The 18232-nt window shown below is 41.6% G+C and overlaps 2 protein-coding genes across 2 annotated transcripts; one reads left to right on the top strand and one right to left on the bottom strand.

Annotated features, from left to right (window-relative positions):
- Positions 1–1922: 1922 nt before the first annotated feature.
- On the bottom strand, positions 1923–7568 carry wdr82 (WD repeat domain 82). Its single transcript, XM_089010367.1, has 9 exons — positions 7164–7568; positions 6555–6652; positions 5592–5658; positions 5420–5519; positions 3823–3939; positions 3593–3748; positions 3142–3211; positions 2292–2434; positions 1923–2082 (listed from the first exon to the last, which is right to left on the bottom strand). Exons 1-9 carry the CDS (start codon positions 7322–7324, stop codon positions 2053–2055), a joined length of 942 nt encoding a protein of 313 aa, XP_088866493.1. The 5' UTR covers positions 7325–7568; the 3' UTR covers positions 1923–2052.
- Positions 7569–8120: 552 nt separating this feature from the next.
- aurka (aurora kinase A) lies at positions 8121–16801 on the top strand. The gene is made up of 9 exons (XM_089010191.1): positions 8121–8360; positions 8582–8647; positions 9112–9493; positions 9567–9609; positions 9688–9879; positions 12407–12545; positions 12644–12792; positions 13860–14034; positions 16305–16801. Exons 2-9 carry the CDS (start codon positions 8585–8587, stop codon positions 16485–16487), a joined length of 1326 nt encoding a protein of 441 aa, XP_088866317.1. The 5' UTR covers positions 8121–8360; positions 8582–8584; the 3' UTR covers positions 16488–16801.
- The last annotated feature ends 1431 nt before the right edge of the window (positions 16802–18232 follow it).

Genomic DNA, 18232 nt, shown 5'->3' on the forward strand with positions numbered 1-18232 from the left:
ATCACTTTGCTGCTGTGAAATGTAAATTTCTCCACTGTGAGACTAATAAAGGCATATCCAATCCAATCCAATCCAAATAACTATCTATCTAGCTAGCTTGGGGTAACTTCAAAAGAAGAAAAGAACCATCGCTAAGCCATCACCTTATTGTGGAAGTCAGCTAGTTAGCTATATAGTGTAGATAGCTAGTGTAGATAGCTATCTAGCTATATATATCTATGCTATATATAGCTAGATAGCTATATAGCTATAGCTATATTTATTATTTTGAAGTGACCCCAAATTCTAGATGAAAGGGAGAATGTTGAAGAGACACTACAAGTCATGTGTCAGCAACAATAGCCTGCTTGTGTCAATGTTTGTTTCCTTTATTGTCTGCCAACACGAAATTCATTAGATTTGGAGAAGTGCAGGATCATCACGAGCAAGCATTTTAAAACAAAAAAAGAATGAGAAAGGCATTAAGATTAAGGAGTCCACGATGGCGCCTGAGTAGGCAGCCGTCAGCAAGTGCTCTCTTGAGCCTTGCTTTTTTTGTTGTTTTTGTCTTGTTTTTCTTTTGTCGCTTTGTGTTGTTGTGCGTCGTGTGGAATGGATACGGATTGTTTTTCAGCGTTTTTTTTACCACGACATTCATCAAGGAGGACACTGAGCTGAGCGGTTGCACATTTTCGGCAGCATGAATATGCCAGTACTGTTTTTGAATGGGAGGAATGTCGGTGCCATTCGACTGTCATCGCTGGACACCAAAGGGGCCATTGTGCTTTTTTGCGCCTGTATTGGGCAGCATCTTCACAGCCCCGCTTTGTTCAGAGGAAAGGTCGGTGCTGTTGGACAGTTTGGAGCTGGATGAATGCAACGCTTGAGGAGCCCGCGATAAGAAGGAGCGTCTGCGCAGAGCGCCGATGCGTATGTGGAACTGTCACGGTTTGGAATTGAAGCGTATTTATGTGGGACAGGAGATGTGAGACAATCTCTTCGTCAATGGATGCTACAGCTGCGTGTTTGCTTTCAACATTTAGCTTGTAGTCGACGTGCACATTCCACCATGATGTCCTTGATCCACTAGTGAAGAGACGCTTTGACCCTCTCCTCTTTCATGTGGAGCTGCTTTGTGTAACAATGAGGGTACAGAAAATACTTAAGAATGAATGACTCTGTGTCTTTGTATTTTTTGTTCTTTTGACCTCAAGACGGTGCCGCAAGAGTGGCTGCCTTTCCAGCAGCTCATGTATTTTGTTTTTCTACTTTCATAACTTTGCTGCTGTGAAATGTAAATTTCTCCACTGCGAGACTAATCCAATCCAATCCAAGATTGAGCCTAATGGTCACACTGATGTATATCTACTGGTGATTGACTGGTTAGCACATCCACCTCAGTGTCAAGGTCCGGAGTTTCATTTTGGACATGGGCCTTCCTGTGTGGAGTTGGCATGTTCTCCCGATGCTTTTGTTTTTTTTCCCAGCTACTCCTGTTTCCTTCTACATTCCAAAAACATGCAATGTAGGTTAACTGGGCACTCAAAATTGTCCCAAGGTGTGTTTGGTAGTCTCTGTGACTGGCTGGTAACGCTTCATGGTGTCCCCCGTTGACTTCCTGAAGACACCTGGGATAGGCTCCATCACCCCTGGCAACACTTGTGAGGGTATGCGGATCGCAAAATGTTTTGATGAATAGATGGGTGTGTGAAAATGTGTCCACACACACACACACCACACACATTTTTTGGGCATCATTGGTACTTAGAGCTCAACTTTTAGGTATGTCTGACTGTAAAAGTTGAACCGATCATTTATGAAGCCCAAAGGGTCAGACTATAAAATAATTCACTATTTTTATGAAATAACATTCTTCAAGTATGAAACTCTGGGATAATTTTTAAAAAATATGGACAAACACCCAAACGATTTCATTGAAATTTTTAATATAAAATAAAAATATATACAAATATATATAAAAAATGGACACATACTGTACTAACAACACACGACATATTTACAATTGGATCACAGAAAAAGGGATACCGCCCCCTCCTGGCGCCATTTCGCACTTCAGTCGTCTATGGTGGGAAGCCAGAACGCCTGAAAAGACAACGTATATAATTTAAAGCCACTTGTGTGCATTTCTATTTTACGAGCATTGAAAAAAAGTGTCGTCTGATATGCCCTAAAGCTGAACTGAATGTCACGCTTCATCACTTTGCCTCCAGTCTGCCGGAAACAAATAAAACCAGTGTTGTTTCTGCATTCCACAGAGAGCGTGAGCATGTGATGGCGCGGCATTTGCTCACCATGTTAGAGCAGGCGCTGGCGAATGTCATGAATTTGGGGTTGAACTGGAGGCATGTGATAGGCCCTGTGTGCTTGCCGTCCAGCACGGCCACCTTCATGCCGCTCTCGGCGTTCCACACGTGAATCTTGCCATCCTCGGACCCTGAGACACAAACAAGTGTAAATTTGAGCCCAGCCAGAAACCAAACGTGAACTAGATCAGCAAATGACTCATCTGCAACGCTGAGTGGGTAAATCATGAATGGCTGGTTTGCCAATAAACTACAGAACAACAAGTTTTCGGGATTTGTGGGGAGTATGTGCTATTGACTGCAATTTGTCTAGACTAGAATCTTTTCAAAGCGTTTTATAATGATTTCAAATATTATCATACATGACCTTTACGGGGTTTTATTTTTTTCTCATCTCATCTCATTTTCCGTACCGCTTATTCCTCATTAGGGTCGCGGGGGTTGCTGGAGCCTATCTCAGCTGTCTTCGGGCACGAGGCGGGGGACACCCTGAATTGGTTGCCAGCCAATCGCAGGGCACACAAAGACATACAACAGTCACTCTCACACTCACACCTAGGGACAATTTGGAATGGTCAATCTGCCTGCCATGCATGTTTTTGGAGTGTGGGAGGAAACCGGAGGACCCGGAGAAAACCCACGCGGGTCCGGGGAGAACATGCAAACTCCACACAGGGAGGCCGGACCGGGACGCGAACCGGCGACCTCTGCACTGTGAAGCCGGTGTGCTAACCACTCGACTACCGGGCCGCCCGGTATTTTTTTCTTTTATAAATTATTTTAACATGTATAATATATGATTTCTGCGTGAAAGGGGCTACACAGGACTGTAACTTACCAATGACAACAAACTGCGAGTCAGGTGTGAATGAGGCCTCTAGTGTGACACCTTTATTATTGTTGTATCCCTGCAAAAACAGAAACAACACTTAGTAGTGCTGATCGCCCAGCTCCAATTCATCTTAACTGACCCTGAATTCCATTCTAAAAATAATGCCCCTTTGTGGAAAAAAAAAAAAAAAAAAAACACTGCCAGAGGCCATGGCCAGCGCTTTATCGGCACCCGAGCATGAAAAAACAAAACCCGAACAAATTCGGGAATGGCGCTCCTTGGACCTTAAGATATTGAAAGCAGTTTGCAACACTCAGTATATTACAGTTCAACTGTCAAGTAGAAACAATAACAAACTAATTCAATTTGTGCCACCAAGAGCTCTCTGACAGCTTGTTTTCATGCCCCGTTCTATTGACTTTCGCGCTGAATGAATACAATGCTGTGTGCTTCTCACCCCGAAGGAATGCAGCACGGCCCCTTTAAAAGCATCTAAGATGCGGAGGGCACCGCCGTTGGTGGAAAGGAGGATGAGTTTGCCATCGTTGCTGAACTTGAGTCCGGTCCACTCGCACGTCCTGTCGTACTGCAGCTTGAAGGTCGCGAAGGGACCCTGCAGACCGACGGGTAGGATTTCATGTGAAACTCGCTCAATGTCACTAACACATTGAATCGTCGGGCGCTCACCTTGTCAAATGACCGCAGATCATAAAGCTTGACCATTTCTGAATTGATGCCCGCCGCGAAAATGAGACCCTCCGGATCAAACGAGCACACTGGCTTCCCCTGGAGGTGCATGAGACCCTGTGCGCGACAACCGGTGGACGACATAGTACTTTAAAAGGGGGTAGAGGGGCGAACACCGATTTTCTCACAGGTTGTATACCAAGATAGTCTTCGACAATGACTTTGGAACGCACCGAAATAAACGCAAGGTGATTATAACTCGATATCGGTAAGGCAAGCTGGCCGATGACGAAAGTAAAAACGTCTTAAGGAAAACAAACAGTTTCAATTGCCGTTTAACTAAATGTGTTTCTTTAGCTATTGTAACAGAAGTACAGTGATACCTCGTCTTACGAGCGCTTTAGCTCACAAACATTAAATTTGCGAGCATAGTCTTGGCTAACAAACTACTTTTCGGCGGACGAATCAAACCACACAGCTCCACGGTGGCTGGCGGACTAGTTTTCCACACCCACTTTCCTTGAGTGCAGATGTGGTTTGTTATCGAGTGGATTACTATTGCTATTATGAGACCGAAAAAGACCCCACCACACACACACCACTGTTGATTTGGATTAACAAAAAGCAGCTAGCATGGGACAGTGAGTGAGGGTATTATCGTCGAGAAAGCACGGCAACTTCACTCGGATATCATCAAGAGGCAACCACATCAAACACCATCAAATCATGTCATCATGTTTTTCTACTTTCATTCCTTTCATAACTTTGCTGCTGTGAAATGTAAATTTCTCCACTGCGAGACTAATAAAGGCAAATCCAATCCAATCCAAAGGTAAATAAAACGACTTTATTATACCGTACAGTTTATTTCTTTAATTACAATCCAATAGCACATTTATTATACATAAAATAAGGTAAGGTATATTTTGTGTAGTTTTAAGGCATATTTAGTAGAAAATAACGTTTTATGGGGACCTGGGAACGGATTATTCTAATTTTTAATGGTTTCTTATGGGAAATAAATGTTCGGCAGATGAACTTTTCGCCTTACACACTTACTGGGAACCAATTAAGTTCGTGATTTGAGGTATCACTGTATGTCATATGTGGCGCAGATCATGTAGCAATATGCGCTAATCGCAATGGACTTCCGCCAGTGTTGGCCCAATGGAGTTCCAAAGTTGCGCTAACGGTTGTCAAAATTAATTTAATTTTAAGCAGATTCTTCACTTAGACAGTGTAGGTGTTCAAATACCTGACATGTTTCGGCGACTACTTCTGTAAGTAAAGAATCTGCTTAAAATTAGATATCAAGTAGACAGGATGAACAACAACGGTTGTCAAATTGCGTAAATGGAGCAAGAGCGCAGGCCAGATGCATTCCTGAAGTGGTGGCTAGCTTGACTGGCTTCATGCTACATTCGCTGCAAGCGAGTACGGAAGAGCTGTTATCTCTAAGTCGTCCGTAAAATCATGTCCTCACTACTCCCACAAAAAAATGATTGGGAGTTATGTATTGTATTCTATTAATCATCGTACAGCAAACTGTGAGGAATAAATTTTATTGTATTGTTTTTTTATCGGACGCCTGGCTTACCTGGCAGTTAGGTGAGCGTAGATCCCACAGTCTGATGGTTTTATCCAAAGAGCCGGAAATGAAGGTGTCGTCCACGGGAGACATGGACAGGGAAGTCACTCTGAACACAACAGTTAAGTGAATAAAATCAACGTGACCCAACTGATGGGAAGACAGCACTACCAGAACTCACCTTTTACTGTGCCCAGGGAAATAGCGGATGTATTTATTGTCGTGAAGGGACAAGTATCTGATTGTATCTTTGGATAGGATAAAATGGAAAAAAAGCCATTGATGAGATTAGTTACACCAGATTAGTTACATCCAATTTGACACATTTAATGAACAGAATCAGGCCTCGCTCAGATGGAGGTGAGTGTGCTCGGATATGGGCAAGGCAGTCATTTGTACAGTTAGCTCCAGTGTGGGAACAATCATAGACCCAAAAACTGTACAAACAACTACCTCAGGCCAGAGCGAGCAGTCGTGTGGTCAGCATCCTGCAGACACATACAAACACGCGCACACAGATTCTAGCCCAAAAATTGAACCGATACGTATGACAAAACACATTGTATTTGAATTGATGCTCATATTATGTGGGGAAACTACAATCAATCGAGTTTCTCCCAGTTCAAAATGTTTGTCCAAAACTTATCAAACCACACACAAATGACCAGGGAACAGACTCCTATTACCTTTAAATTGCCTTTGCTGTTGCCATTTTATAAATTAATGAATAGAGACAGATGTTCAGATAAAACAACAGCAACAATTCATTGTACACATGTGGTAAATATCAAATAGCTGTAAAAATATACATAATACATCGCCTACCCATGGATGGAAGGGCCAATTGTTTAAGTTATTAGGGCGGGTACTAGGACCAGGCATCTCACCCAGCAGATGCACAGGAGGGGGCGGGTTTATGTGACATATATTTCATTGCATTTTCTATGTTTGAGTTAGATCCACTTGTTGGAATAAAGACATACTCCAGTCAATCGTGTGTTCTCCTTCCTCAACTGCTACAATACCATATTTCCACCATGAGATGACAGTGACACTTTTACAAAGTGAAACAAAAAAAAACAATTGATCACACAATTGGCTTCCAATAATAATAAAAAAAAAAAAGAAACTTGCATCAACATACCATCGATTTTGTTGGAACTGTAGACCACCGTGTTGGCTGCGTGGGTGTACCGGATCAAATCCACTCCATACTTTTTACTGTAGAGAGTCCTTTTGGGTCTGGTAACGCATTTTAGAGAGAAAACAATGAGAACTGTCGTTACATTGTCCAGTCATTCATCTAGTGTCGTTTTCAACAGTTTCTGACAGTTGAAAGAAGTTGGATCTTCAATTGGATGCAATTCATAAAGCACTTTAAAATCAATCACAGTTGCATACAGTCTTGTACAGCATATGAAATAAATTACACCCTGGAATGATCGACAGACATATGCAGGGCACATATCGATAAACAAGCATTTTCCCACAAGAGCCTTCAATCCCAGCCTGCTCTGTCAAAAATCGGGGGATTCGAAACCCGAACCTCAGAATTGCTAGGCACACGTTTCTCATCGTGCTATAAAGGTAACACGATAACTGCATTTATTGATCAACCTTGTTTTTATTTACCTTTGCTAAACTCGCAAGTGGTTCTTCACACAATTATCACAGGCCGTGACATGCTAACTAGCTTTAGCATTTGAGCTAATAAAACGGCGAGAATGCGATCGGGCGACTCCGTCTGACTTACTTCCCTTCTTGGCAGTCGTACAATACGAGCGAATCGTCGTCACTGCTAGAGATGATCGATTCCCCGTTGGAGCTGAAGTCGAAGCAGTTGATCTTGTCCGTGTTCTCCCGGAAAACCTTCGCCACCCTGAAGCTCCGCAACACATTGTCCGTCAGCTTCATGGCGGCCTCGCACTCTCACTCTGTCTTCTGTGTATCCTGTCAGGGCTTCCACGAGCCTCTTTGCACACCTGCAAACTTCTTAATACACCTCGCCTCCAAAATATGCTTAGAGACCAGTAACGGCGATAATCGGTGTTTTATATGAGAGTCAAGGAATTATATTATTTCTTTCGAATCAACCATTACTTGCTGCAACGCCCGCGTAATGTCGGTGTCGCGCATGCGCGGGTGGCTGCCGACCACCCGGAAACAACGAGTAGTTCGTTTGATCGCGAGATTAATATACATCCCGTGGATCACTTTCCTTTTCTGTTCAACAACATAAACTATACCATTCCGAAACACCACGACCGTTCTAAGGTTTATTTTACGAGCTCATTGAGTTGTTATTATTATCCATACGCGACATTTCAACAACACACATATCTCATCTTTATTGTCCACCAATCACACACCATCTAGCACTCAAATCTCGCGTGGTGTTACTTTACGCGTAACCGTTTTTACCGTATCACCACAATGTGCAAACGTATATCTTAAAATCGTGATGAATTTTACATAATATTGATTTTATGGCATTATTTTTTTCCACACTACACAACTTGGCATTATTTTTTCCACACTACACAAGTAACATGTTCATCTTTCTGGACTCATCTCCGGTTACGTCACATTTCCAACTATTGTCAGCCAATGGGGAAGCGAGCAGTGCACTTTCTCAGCCAATAGAAACGCGTTATAATCTTAAAGGTTCGGACGCGAGGGATTTTTGAAATTAAACGAACGAATCGGTCGATGCTATGATTGTAGCCATCGGACGCCACATTGTTATTTTAACCCTCTCTCAATAGACGAGCGTTAATAGCGTTGAATTTTCAAGACGCCGAACATACAGTCAGTCTTGAATTACTTGATTTCTGCTATCCGCTACAGTGAAATAATTGTAGAATTAGCAAGGTTAACATTGCGTGCAATCGATATTTTTCTCCCCTCTGGAGTGGTTCCTCAGGGTCGCTGTGTAATTTCCTACACTTTGGTAAGTTTGGCTTTCTGTATAATACTGTATTGTCATGACATTCATTGTTTATGACGCCAAATATAGTCATAGTGGGACAAAAAAAAAACACAGTTCGTTTATTTTTGCCGCAAACACAACGGCAATACATACTTGGGTATCGTCAAATTGGCTCTTTCACATGTCGACTTTGCAAACGCGCAAAATTATTACGATTTATGTTTTTGTTTTCCCCCTGTCAGACTATGGAGACCGCTACCAGGGTCAAACTACAAAACGATCTGAAGGTTCAGAAGCCCGAACTGAAGGTAAATTGCATTGCCAAGCTAACACGTTCTCAACGTTAGTTAACATAATATTATGGGACACTAAAGGTGTCACACACTGTACTTAAGTAGTAGAAGAAAAAATAGATATGTCGTTGGTGTTATTTATAATCGTTTATGCCGGCAGCGTCATAGTTTTTGTAGGAAGACAATGTTCACGAGATTGGATTGCTTGTTGGCATGATAGGTGCAAAGGTTGCCAAGGCGTAGTTTTGCACGTCCTTGAGGAAAGTTTGAGGACTTACCTAAACTGTTAAGAAGTGTGTGGGAACTCTTATAGATAGCCAACAGGGTTGACAGGAAACAACATCTTGATTAAAACTTAAAACAAACAAGCAAATGACACTGATTGTGGGTTCACACAAGCGCAATTAATGTGCATTAAACTGATTATATCACAACATTTTGTCTTTTTGACAATTAATTGTGTTTTCCTTTCATTCCAGCAAGCTGAAGATGGCCCAATGCGTATCCCCATCTCCCACCAGTCACATATGGCTTCGAAACATTTCGTAGGCCCGCACCAGCAACCTCAACGTATTCTGTCAATGTCGAATGGCCCGCAGCGGTGCATGCAGCAGCCATTAAAACACAATAAGTCTGCACCTCAACACCTCAGTGCCACGAAGTCTGCTCAACCCGCTGATCAGAATCTCAAACCGACGACTGCAAATGTAAATCTGCAGCCCAAACTTGCTGTCCAGCGAAGCCAGCCCAAGATAAATGAACCCAAAGGGAACCCGGGGATGAGAAAACCTGCTGTAGGGTGCACCAAACCAGCTTCAGCACTATCTGCAACGCAACCGGCAAAATCTGAGATACCACAGAGTACGGTCATTTGATATAAATGTTAGGTGGTATGCTATACCATTGCTGACATATATACTTTTGTTTTTATCAGACAAACTGTCCAAAAAAGATTCTGCAGACACACCATCATCAAAGTGCGTCCATCTGCATGAATATGCCATTTTTTATTGATTGTGCCTAATTAACTTTTGTTTGTCTCTGGCAAAGAACAGGAAGAGATGGAGTCTGGATAGCTTTGAAATCGGCCGGCCACTGGGAAAGGGCAAATTTGGCAACGTCTACCTAGCCAGAGAGCGCCAGACCAAATTTATCCTGGCACTGAAGGTGCTCTTCAAAAAGCAGTTGGAGAAGGCCGGTGTGGAGCACCAACTCAGGAGGGAGGTGGAGATCCAGTCTCATCTCAGGTAAAAAAAAATAAAAAAAATAAGAATAATAATTTGAATTGCTGTTTTATTTTTAGGTTTTTTTTTTTTTTTTTTGAAAATTGTGATCAGGGGGTCACAGAATGGTGCGTTTTAGTCCTTGACTGATCAATACTCTCTGTGAGGTTAATCATCCTCAGTTTACAGCTTCCTACACTAACAATTTAACCATACATAATTGGCAGTTGATCAGGGACACAATACATCCAAAAAGTTTCAACAAAGTGTCAACAGTGTCAAACTACTGTATATTCCGATGTATAAGGCGCACCAAAAAGCCTTGATTTTCATCCAAAGATGACCCGGCGCCTTACACACAGGTGCGCCTTATATGTAAAATCTTATTGAGCCACAACAGATCTCGCAACGACTGTCACCAGCCACCGAAAAAGTAGTTTGTAACCCCAGTCCCTACTGTAGCGCCTTATAGTGTGGTGTTCCGTATATTTGGAAAACTTTTATATATTTCTATATCGCATTTGGAAAACTTTTTTCATTCATTGAAGGTACACCATATAGTCCGGTGCGCTTTATATATGGAAAAGGTTTGAAAATACACCATTCGATGGGGGTGCGCCTTATACTGCTGTGCGCATTATACACAGGAAAATACAGTACTTCACTGTTTCCATATTGTATTCAGCCTTATTCCAGAATTTAAAGGACAACCGACGTCACTTTTTTGTTTTTTAACTGACACCAGAAAAACATTTTATACCATCTAAAATACCCAAAACACGCAATATGGTATTTTTAGTCAAATGCAAAACACCAATAAAAATGACTTAAAGTGTCCCAAATCTGCAAAAAATTGAGCTGCGAATTGGGCATTTTCAGAAAGTCCCGTCCCCAGTTCGTGACGTCACGCCAAGACGTCTTGCATTGCTAGTGAATCAAAACAATGGCTGCTTTCTTTTTACACATCCAGTTATGAATATGATTCACATAGTTCTGAAAAGGAAAGCATACATGTTTGCAATCGATTAAAGAATTTATTTGTGCCATTTTGAGGCAACATTGGGGGAAAATCTCTCACCCAAAAAAAGAGGCACAAAATGGCGACATCCTGTGGCCACTTCCGTTTACACAGGCTGATAAATTCCTTATATGGCGCTTGGACGCCCGCTTCTGGCCTTCTGGCGGCTTTTGGGTGCAACATGAGGTCCCCAGACCAAACAAGTACAGAAAAATACATTGACATCGTGATGGAAGGACCGCTACAATGTGTCTATTTTTAACGGTCAAGGGGGTCCTTTAGTGACGTCACGTACGGACTCGTCACCAACTCAAAAACAAGACTTCCTGAATATTCAGGAAGTCTTGTTTTTGAGTTGGAGTCTTAAAACGTAAAATATAGCTATATGCGGTGGAATCTTTGTAAAATACGCTAAGTAGTAGTCATTTGAAGCCATTTTACAAATTATGGACACAACTTGTCCGGAGACGTCGGTTGTCCTTTAAATCTATTTATTTAATCTCATGTTGTTTTCACAAGTCTTGGCATTGACTGGCTTATTTTGGTATCTCGGTGATGGTATTTCATGCCATATGGAACTGTGTGTTGGTGCGATAAAAGTCACAGGATTTTGGAAACGATGCATGTAATATCTTGCGTGTTTCATGAAACTTATTGAAGCTCACTCTGGGATGGCATGATCTCAAAAGCTATGCCCATGCTGCGTAAACAGCATGGTGCATACAGGTTCTTTCACAGTTTTTTTCTTCGATTAACTGATTCACTGCCAGACGATGTGCAAAAATGTGTCTACTCCAATGCCAGGGTTTTTGTCATTTTCACTCCAATTCCAGGACCCACGGAATATTGAGTTTGAGGACTATATAAACATTCAATGCAGCTTAACAAACCTTCGACTCTCTTCTTTCATGAGGAAAAAGAGTTAATTCCTAAATTATGCGGGTCTGGAGTTATGTGAGCTTGAAATGAGGGCGGCTGTCCAAAATACAATAGAAGACAATACGTACATGGTGGTTTATATAGCGCTTTAACAACAGCTGAAGCACTAACGTGGAAAAAAGGGGAAATTGTGCACGTTGTGGAAGGAAAAAAACACCAGCAGAGGTCGGGCTGGCGCTTTATCGGCACCCCAGCAAGAAAAACCAAAACCAAACAAATTTGGGAATGGCGCTCCACGTCATGCTTTTCAATTCCCGAATAAATTTGGGAATGGCAGTGAATGAGTTCGTTCGTGTTTTAAAGAGTATCATAGTTCTAGTCGTTATTAAAAAAAATGATGAATCTACCACCTCCAACCACCATAATTTGTTTTGAACACATCTTTCAATCTTAGCCTTGCATCTGAAACGTATCGCACATGATAAATTATAGTTCTCTACACTTACGTCTGTGTAAGCTCTCAGTCGTACAGGAGTGGTCCATCGATGAGAAGGTTTCTTCAGCCGTCATCTGTACAATTTTGAAGGTTTCGGACGTTTCGCCTCCTATCCAAGAGGCTTTGTCTCTACACTTACTCCAAATGCTTCTCTTCAGGCATCCCAACATCTTGCGCCTTTACGGCTATTTCCACGACGATTCCCGGGTGTACCTCATTCTGGAGTACGCCCCCAAGGGCGAGCTCTTTGGGGAGCTGCAGCGCTGTGGCTTTTTCTCTGAAGACCGCAGTGCCACGGTAATTTGCATTTTGGATGGGGGGAGAGGGGGGCGTCTCTGGAGGGTGTAGTTGGCATACTCTTCGTAAAACTGCCTATGATCACTGTGCTACACTAGTACATCATGGAACTAGCGGATGCTCTGGACTACTGCCACTCAAGGAAGGTGATCCACAGAGACATTAAGCCCGAGAACCTCCTGCTGGGCGCCAACGGGGAGTTGAAGATTGCAGACTTTGGTTGGTCTGTTCACACGCCATCATCCAGGTGCTTCTTGTGCTACTACTTTTAATGTGTGTGTGTGCATGCGAGTTAAATCATTCACTGCCATTCACGAATTTATTCGGTAATTGAAAATATGACAGAGCGCTTGCTATTCTTTAATTGCTTGGGGTTTGTTTGTTTGTTTTTTTGCTTGGGTGCTGATAAAGCACTGGCCAAAGCCTCGGGCAATGTTTTTCTCTTCCACAAGGTGACAGCATTTCCCTTGTTTTCCATGTTAGCGCTTCATTCCAGCTTCCGTTGTTGTTAAAGCACTATATAAACCAATGTCTGTATAGCATTTTACCCTGTTTAAACTAAAACTTGAAAATTGGGTTTCAAAAATGGGTTAGGAGTTGTAGTTTGAGTTTCGAATCATGGTTTCGAGACAGATTTCAAATTTTGAATTTAGATATACAGACACTCCCCAACTTACGAACGAGATACGTTTCGTTCGTAAGGTGAATTTGTTCGTAAGTTGCTTCAGTGCTATATTTTGTAAGGTAGTTATGTTTAGGTTTATATTAGTATGTTTAAGATTTATATAAGTATGTTTAAGGCTTGTATAAGTAACCTATATTGGTTTGTACTAAAAAATAAACATTAAATAAAATATATGCTCTATAAAGATATATACATGTACAACTGGAGAAAATACTACAAATGTTACTACAAAAATGTTCGTATGAACCATTGTTCATGACTCGAATGGTTTAATTTCCCCATAGCGCTTTGTTCCAGCTTCAGCACTATATAAACCAACATTTGCATTGTAGTTTGGACAGCCGCCCTCATTTCAAGCTCATATAACTCCAGACCCATGTCGTTTATGAATTAATTCTTTTTTTCTGATGAAAGAAGAGAGACTAAGGCTTCTTACGCTGCATTGAAAGTTTATGTAGTCCTGAAACTCAATATTCTATGAGTCTTGGAATTCGAGTGACAATGACAAAAAACCCTGGCACTGGAGTGGACACATTTTTCCACGTCAGGCAGTGAATGAGTAAAGGTGCCATATGACTGCCCCTCCCTCCTCAAACCCGCACGCACACCTCCTGCTCTTGCTTTTGCAGGAGGTCGACTTTATGTGGAACACTGGATTATTTGCCCCCGGAAATGATCGAAGGAAAGACCCATGACGAGAAGGTGGACCTGTGGAGTCTGGGTGTGCTTTGCTACGAATTCCTGCTTGGGAAACCACCATTTGAAACCAAGTCTCACGCGGACACTTATCGTAGGATATCCAGGGTAAGTCTACTCTGTGTCAGTTGATATTTATTGAGGCGATTCCGATGTTTGGAAGAGCAATATTCCCAATGGCCATTTCAAAATGGAAACATTCCTTGTGGGGTTGCATAGAACATGTTATTGTTAAAACGACTTAACTTATACGCTGCCATTCACAAATTTATTCAGGAATTGCAAAGTATGATAGGAGCGGCATTCCCGAATTTGTCCGGGTTTTGGTTTTTCTTGCGGGGGTTCCGATAAAACGCTGGTCAGGCCACTGGCAATATTTTATCCCTTCCACGAGGGGACAGCGTTTGCCTTTTGTCCATGTTGGCGCTTTGTTCCAGCTTCAGCTGATGTTAAAGCGCTATATAAATCAATATGTATTACAGTAAAGTCTCGTTATATCGATATTGGTTATAACGATATTGGTTATATCGATAGTAGTGCTTATTATGATACTATTTCTATGAACGCAAGGAGAAAATTTACATGCCGCAGGATCGGATATATCGATTGTTCGGTTATATCGATATTTTTTCCGACTCCCGAGAATATCGATATAACGAGACTTTACTATATTGTCTTTTTGTTCAGCCGTCCCCATTTGAAGCTCAGATAACTCCAGACCCATATAATTTAGGAATTAACTTTTTTTCTGATGAAATAAGAGAGTTCTAAGGGTTCTAACGCCGTATTGAATGTTTATGTAGTCCTCAAACTCAATATTTTGTGGGTACTGCAATTTAAGTGAAAATGACAAAAACCCTGGCACTGGAATGGACACATTTTTGCACATCGTCTGGGAGTAAATGAGTTAAGTTGACTTGGTTTTTCAACATTATGTTGTAACGTTAATGTGTTGAAAAGCACTAACCTACACTAATGCCAAAGTATATCCATCCATGAATAAAATGCTGTGAACCGTCAAGTTACAAATGTCTTTTTTTTTTTTTTTTTTTTCGCAATTTGGGTTACCATCTAAAACAGTTCATCTAAAAAAGACAAATTGTCAAAATAGCAGTGGTTTTAACATGGTTCACTATCAGGCAATATTTTCAAGGGATCGTCCTTAGAACAATATATCAATTATGAGCTGAATGAAAATGTATATGTTCAAAACGGACAGTTAGGACGGCGGAAAAAAAAATCATTGGCACCGTCCTACCCATTCTCGAGGACTTGCACACTGCAAGAATCCAAACTAGGGTGTGGAAAATCCTACTGGACCCTCCGCACCCTGTCCACTACCTTTTCCAGCTACTCCCCTCAGGCAGGCGCTACCGATCCCTGCGCACCAAATCCAGCAGACATTTAAACAGCTTCTTCCCCCAAGCCATTAACTCTTTAAACAGTAACCCAAATACAGTGATACCTCGGTTTTCGACCATAATTCGTTCCAGAAACCTGTTCGAAAACCGATTTGTTCAAAAACCGAAACAGGACTTTCCATTATAATCAATGTAAAAAAAATTAATCAGTTCTAGGTCCGGGAGACAACTGCTTTTTTTAATCTTTATTGAACAATACTAATCTGTCTGCTAACAATGGGCACTACACGAGGAAGCGTCTCACCAAACACGACTGCTTTGTTTATCTTTATTCAACAATACTAAAACGTCTGCTCAGAATCGATGAGAAGGTTTCTTCAGCCGTCATCTGTACAAAAGTGAAGGTTTCGGACGTTTCGCCTCCTATCCAAGAGGCTTCGTCAGCGAACTAAAGTCTGACTGGTCGTATCGGCCCCATTTATATATCCCTAATGTCCAGACATGGTGGCGCCGGACACAGCTATGATAGGTCCCTACTCTCAGGTTGGGAGGGGCCTCTTGGATGGACCACTCCTGTACGACTGAGAGCTTACACAGACGTCTGCTCAGAATGTAATGCTACATGAGGCTAACAGTCCGATTTGCATGGAGTGGTGCATCGCGGTGCGCTCAGTTTGGTTGAGAACCGAATTTCGGTTGTAGACGGGGCATAAAAAAAGACAAAATTGAATGAGAACTGGGACGTTCGAAAACCGAGGTTTGACTGTAGAACTGTCTAATGCCTCTTTGCAATTTTTTTTATGATGATACTTGTGCAGCGTGTTCTACCGTAAACAAATTCCTTGTGTGTTCTACATACTTGGCAATAAAGATGATTCTGATTCTGAAAATATAATAATAAAAAACAGACCATGATGTCCAATCTGTCCGCATCACCTCAGTTGAGGGATTTTCACCTATCGCAGAGGGTTCTGGTCCCCATTAAACCATCTTTTATCATCTCTTTTCCTGGTACAGGTGGAATACTCGTACCCGTCGCAGTCGAGCGTCAGCGCACTGGCCAAAGATTTCATTTCTCTCCTGCTGAAGCACAACCCAGCGCACAGACTACCCATACAAGGGGTACTCTCTCATCAATGGGTGGTCCAAAACTCCACCAAGAAACCCACGACCCACTCTACTGAAGAGCCCATACACTGATGCAATCATTTCATGCTGACCGTATTGTGTACAGGCAACTTGAACCGCGCTTTTCTTCCCGTTTCCTTTCCTGTAAATATTTCACTGTTTTTTTTTCTTATTAACTAAAAATATTGACTCTTGAGATGTCGTTACTTGAAATAAAATGAATTATCCACCTGCACTCCCCCCCCTTAATAACCTCCAGATTGTTTTCTTAGGAGTGTTATTTTCGTCTTTGGACAGCAGGGGCCGCCAGTGCACCACTATCGCTCATACGGATTGTGACGCGTTTCTCTCTTTGTTTTTTAATTGTATTTGAAGCTCCAATAAAAGTCTATCAATCTAATTGCACAGTATTTGTATTAATGTCCACCGAATATGTTGGATTTTGATTTTTTTTTCGGGGGATAAAAGTGTTTGTTTTTTGAAAAGTGAATACATTTGACGTGAATGGTTGTCTTGTCAGAAATGTACTCGATTACAAGTGACCTGTCTTTGTACGAGTTAATGTTAATGTAATTTTTAATTTTATACACATTCATGAATATACATAATCACATTTAAATTAACATTTCAGTGCTACGTTGCAGGGATGATAACGCCGGTTTAATAGACACCCTTGCTCAAGTAGCAGGCTACGCAGTGATCAAAAATCTGATGATTTTTTTCTTATTATTCACTTGACCAAAACCTAATAGAGCACAGACCTATGTTCCTTTTGTGTGACTTTTGTTTCTGGACATGTTAGGGCGAGAAGTGGGTGTTTGCTCTCACCCTACTCACATTTGTAATGCATTACCGAGTTCAACTATCGAAATTGTGTGTCTTTGAAAGGCAAAGATCAGATTCAAAAGAACTTTTAATGATTTTTAGTAAACCCCGACAACCCTCGCCACGACAAACAAAAACTCTCGGGGGGCGTTCGGGTATTTATTCGAACGCCAGGCAGCGCCGACTTCCCTTTCTGAAAGCAGCGACAGTTTTGAACCAATCAGCAAGTTCGTTGTTGAACTGTTTCCATCGAAGGCACCTGACGGACACGCCCACCTTGTGTCCCTCGAAGTGGTTGAGTGTTCGAGTACATTCCAGAACGCACCTTCAGCATGATTGTTCTGTTCAAGGAGCCCAAGGCCAAGTGCTGAACAGGCGTTCAGTGATTTGTTATGTAAAGATGTGTGACGTTTCAGTGAGGGAAAACACGATTAAATTAATAAAACCACGGAGGTAAAATAGGTTCTTTTTTTGGGGCAAAAAGCCAATGTCAGGTGAGAACCAGCCTACACCGAGTTTCATCCTTTTTGACCCATTTCGCAAAACTTTCAAAATAAATGTAGGTATCTAATTTAGATATAGGTATATTTTTTTCCAATTGATTCGTTTTTTTTACGAATGAATGCATTTTTTCTTCCTGCCACCTACACTTGTCTAGATTTTCAAATGGCCCGTACATCGAAGTGATCAATAGATTCACCGCATTATGGACTTTGTTTCAAGCACCATCACCATCTCCCCAAAACGATTCGATTTACATATCATATCTATATACACACAGAGACAAAGGAATGCAACTACTTTCCACATTATTTTCTGTTCTTTATTACTGAGAAAAAACATGTTTTAACCGTTTTAGTGTTACATCAGACCACACATGATTTTTTTTACAATATAATTTCACTTATTTTCATCAGTTATTCTTTAATATTAATTTTCCACGATATATGATAACGACTTTGAGATATACATTCCATCTGTTTTGAAACCAC

Source organism: Hippocampus bargibanti, linkage group LG12, assembly GCF_051943395.1.
Source record: "Hippocampus bargibanti isolate YZ-2025 linkage group LG12, ASM5194339v1, whole genome shotgun sequence".
Taxonomy (NCBI): domain Eukaryota; kingdom Metazoa; phylum Chordata; class Actinopteri; order Syngnathiformes; family Syngnathidae; genus Hippocampus; species Hippocampus bargibanti.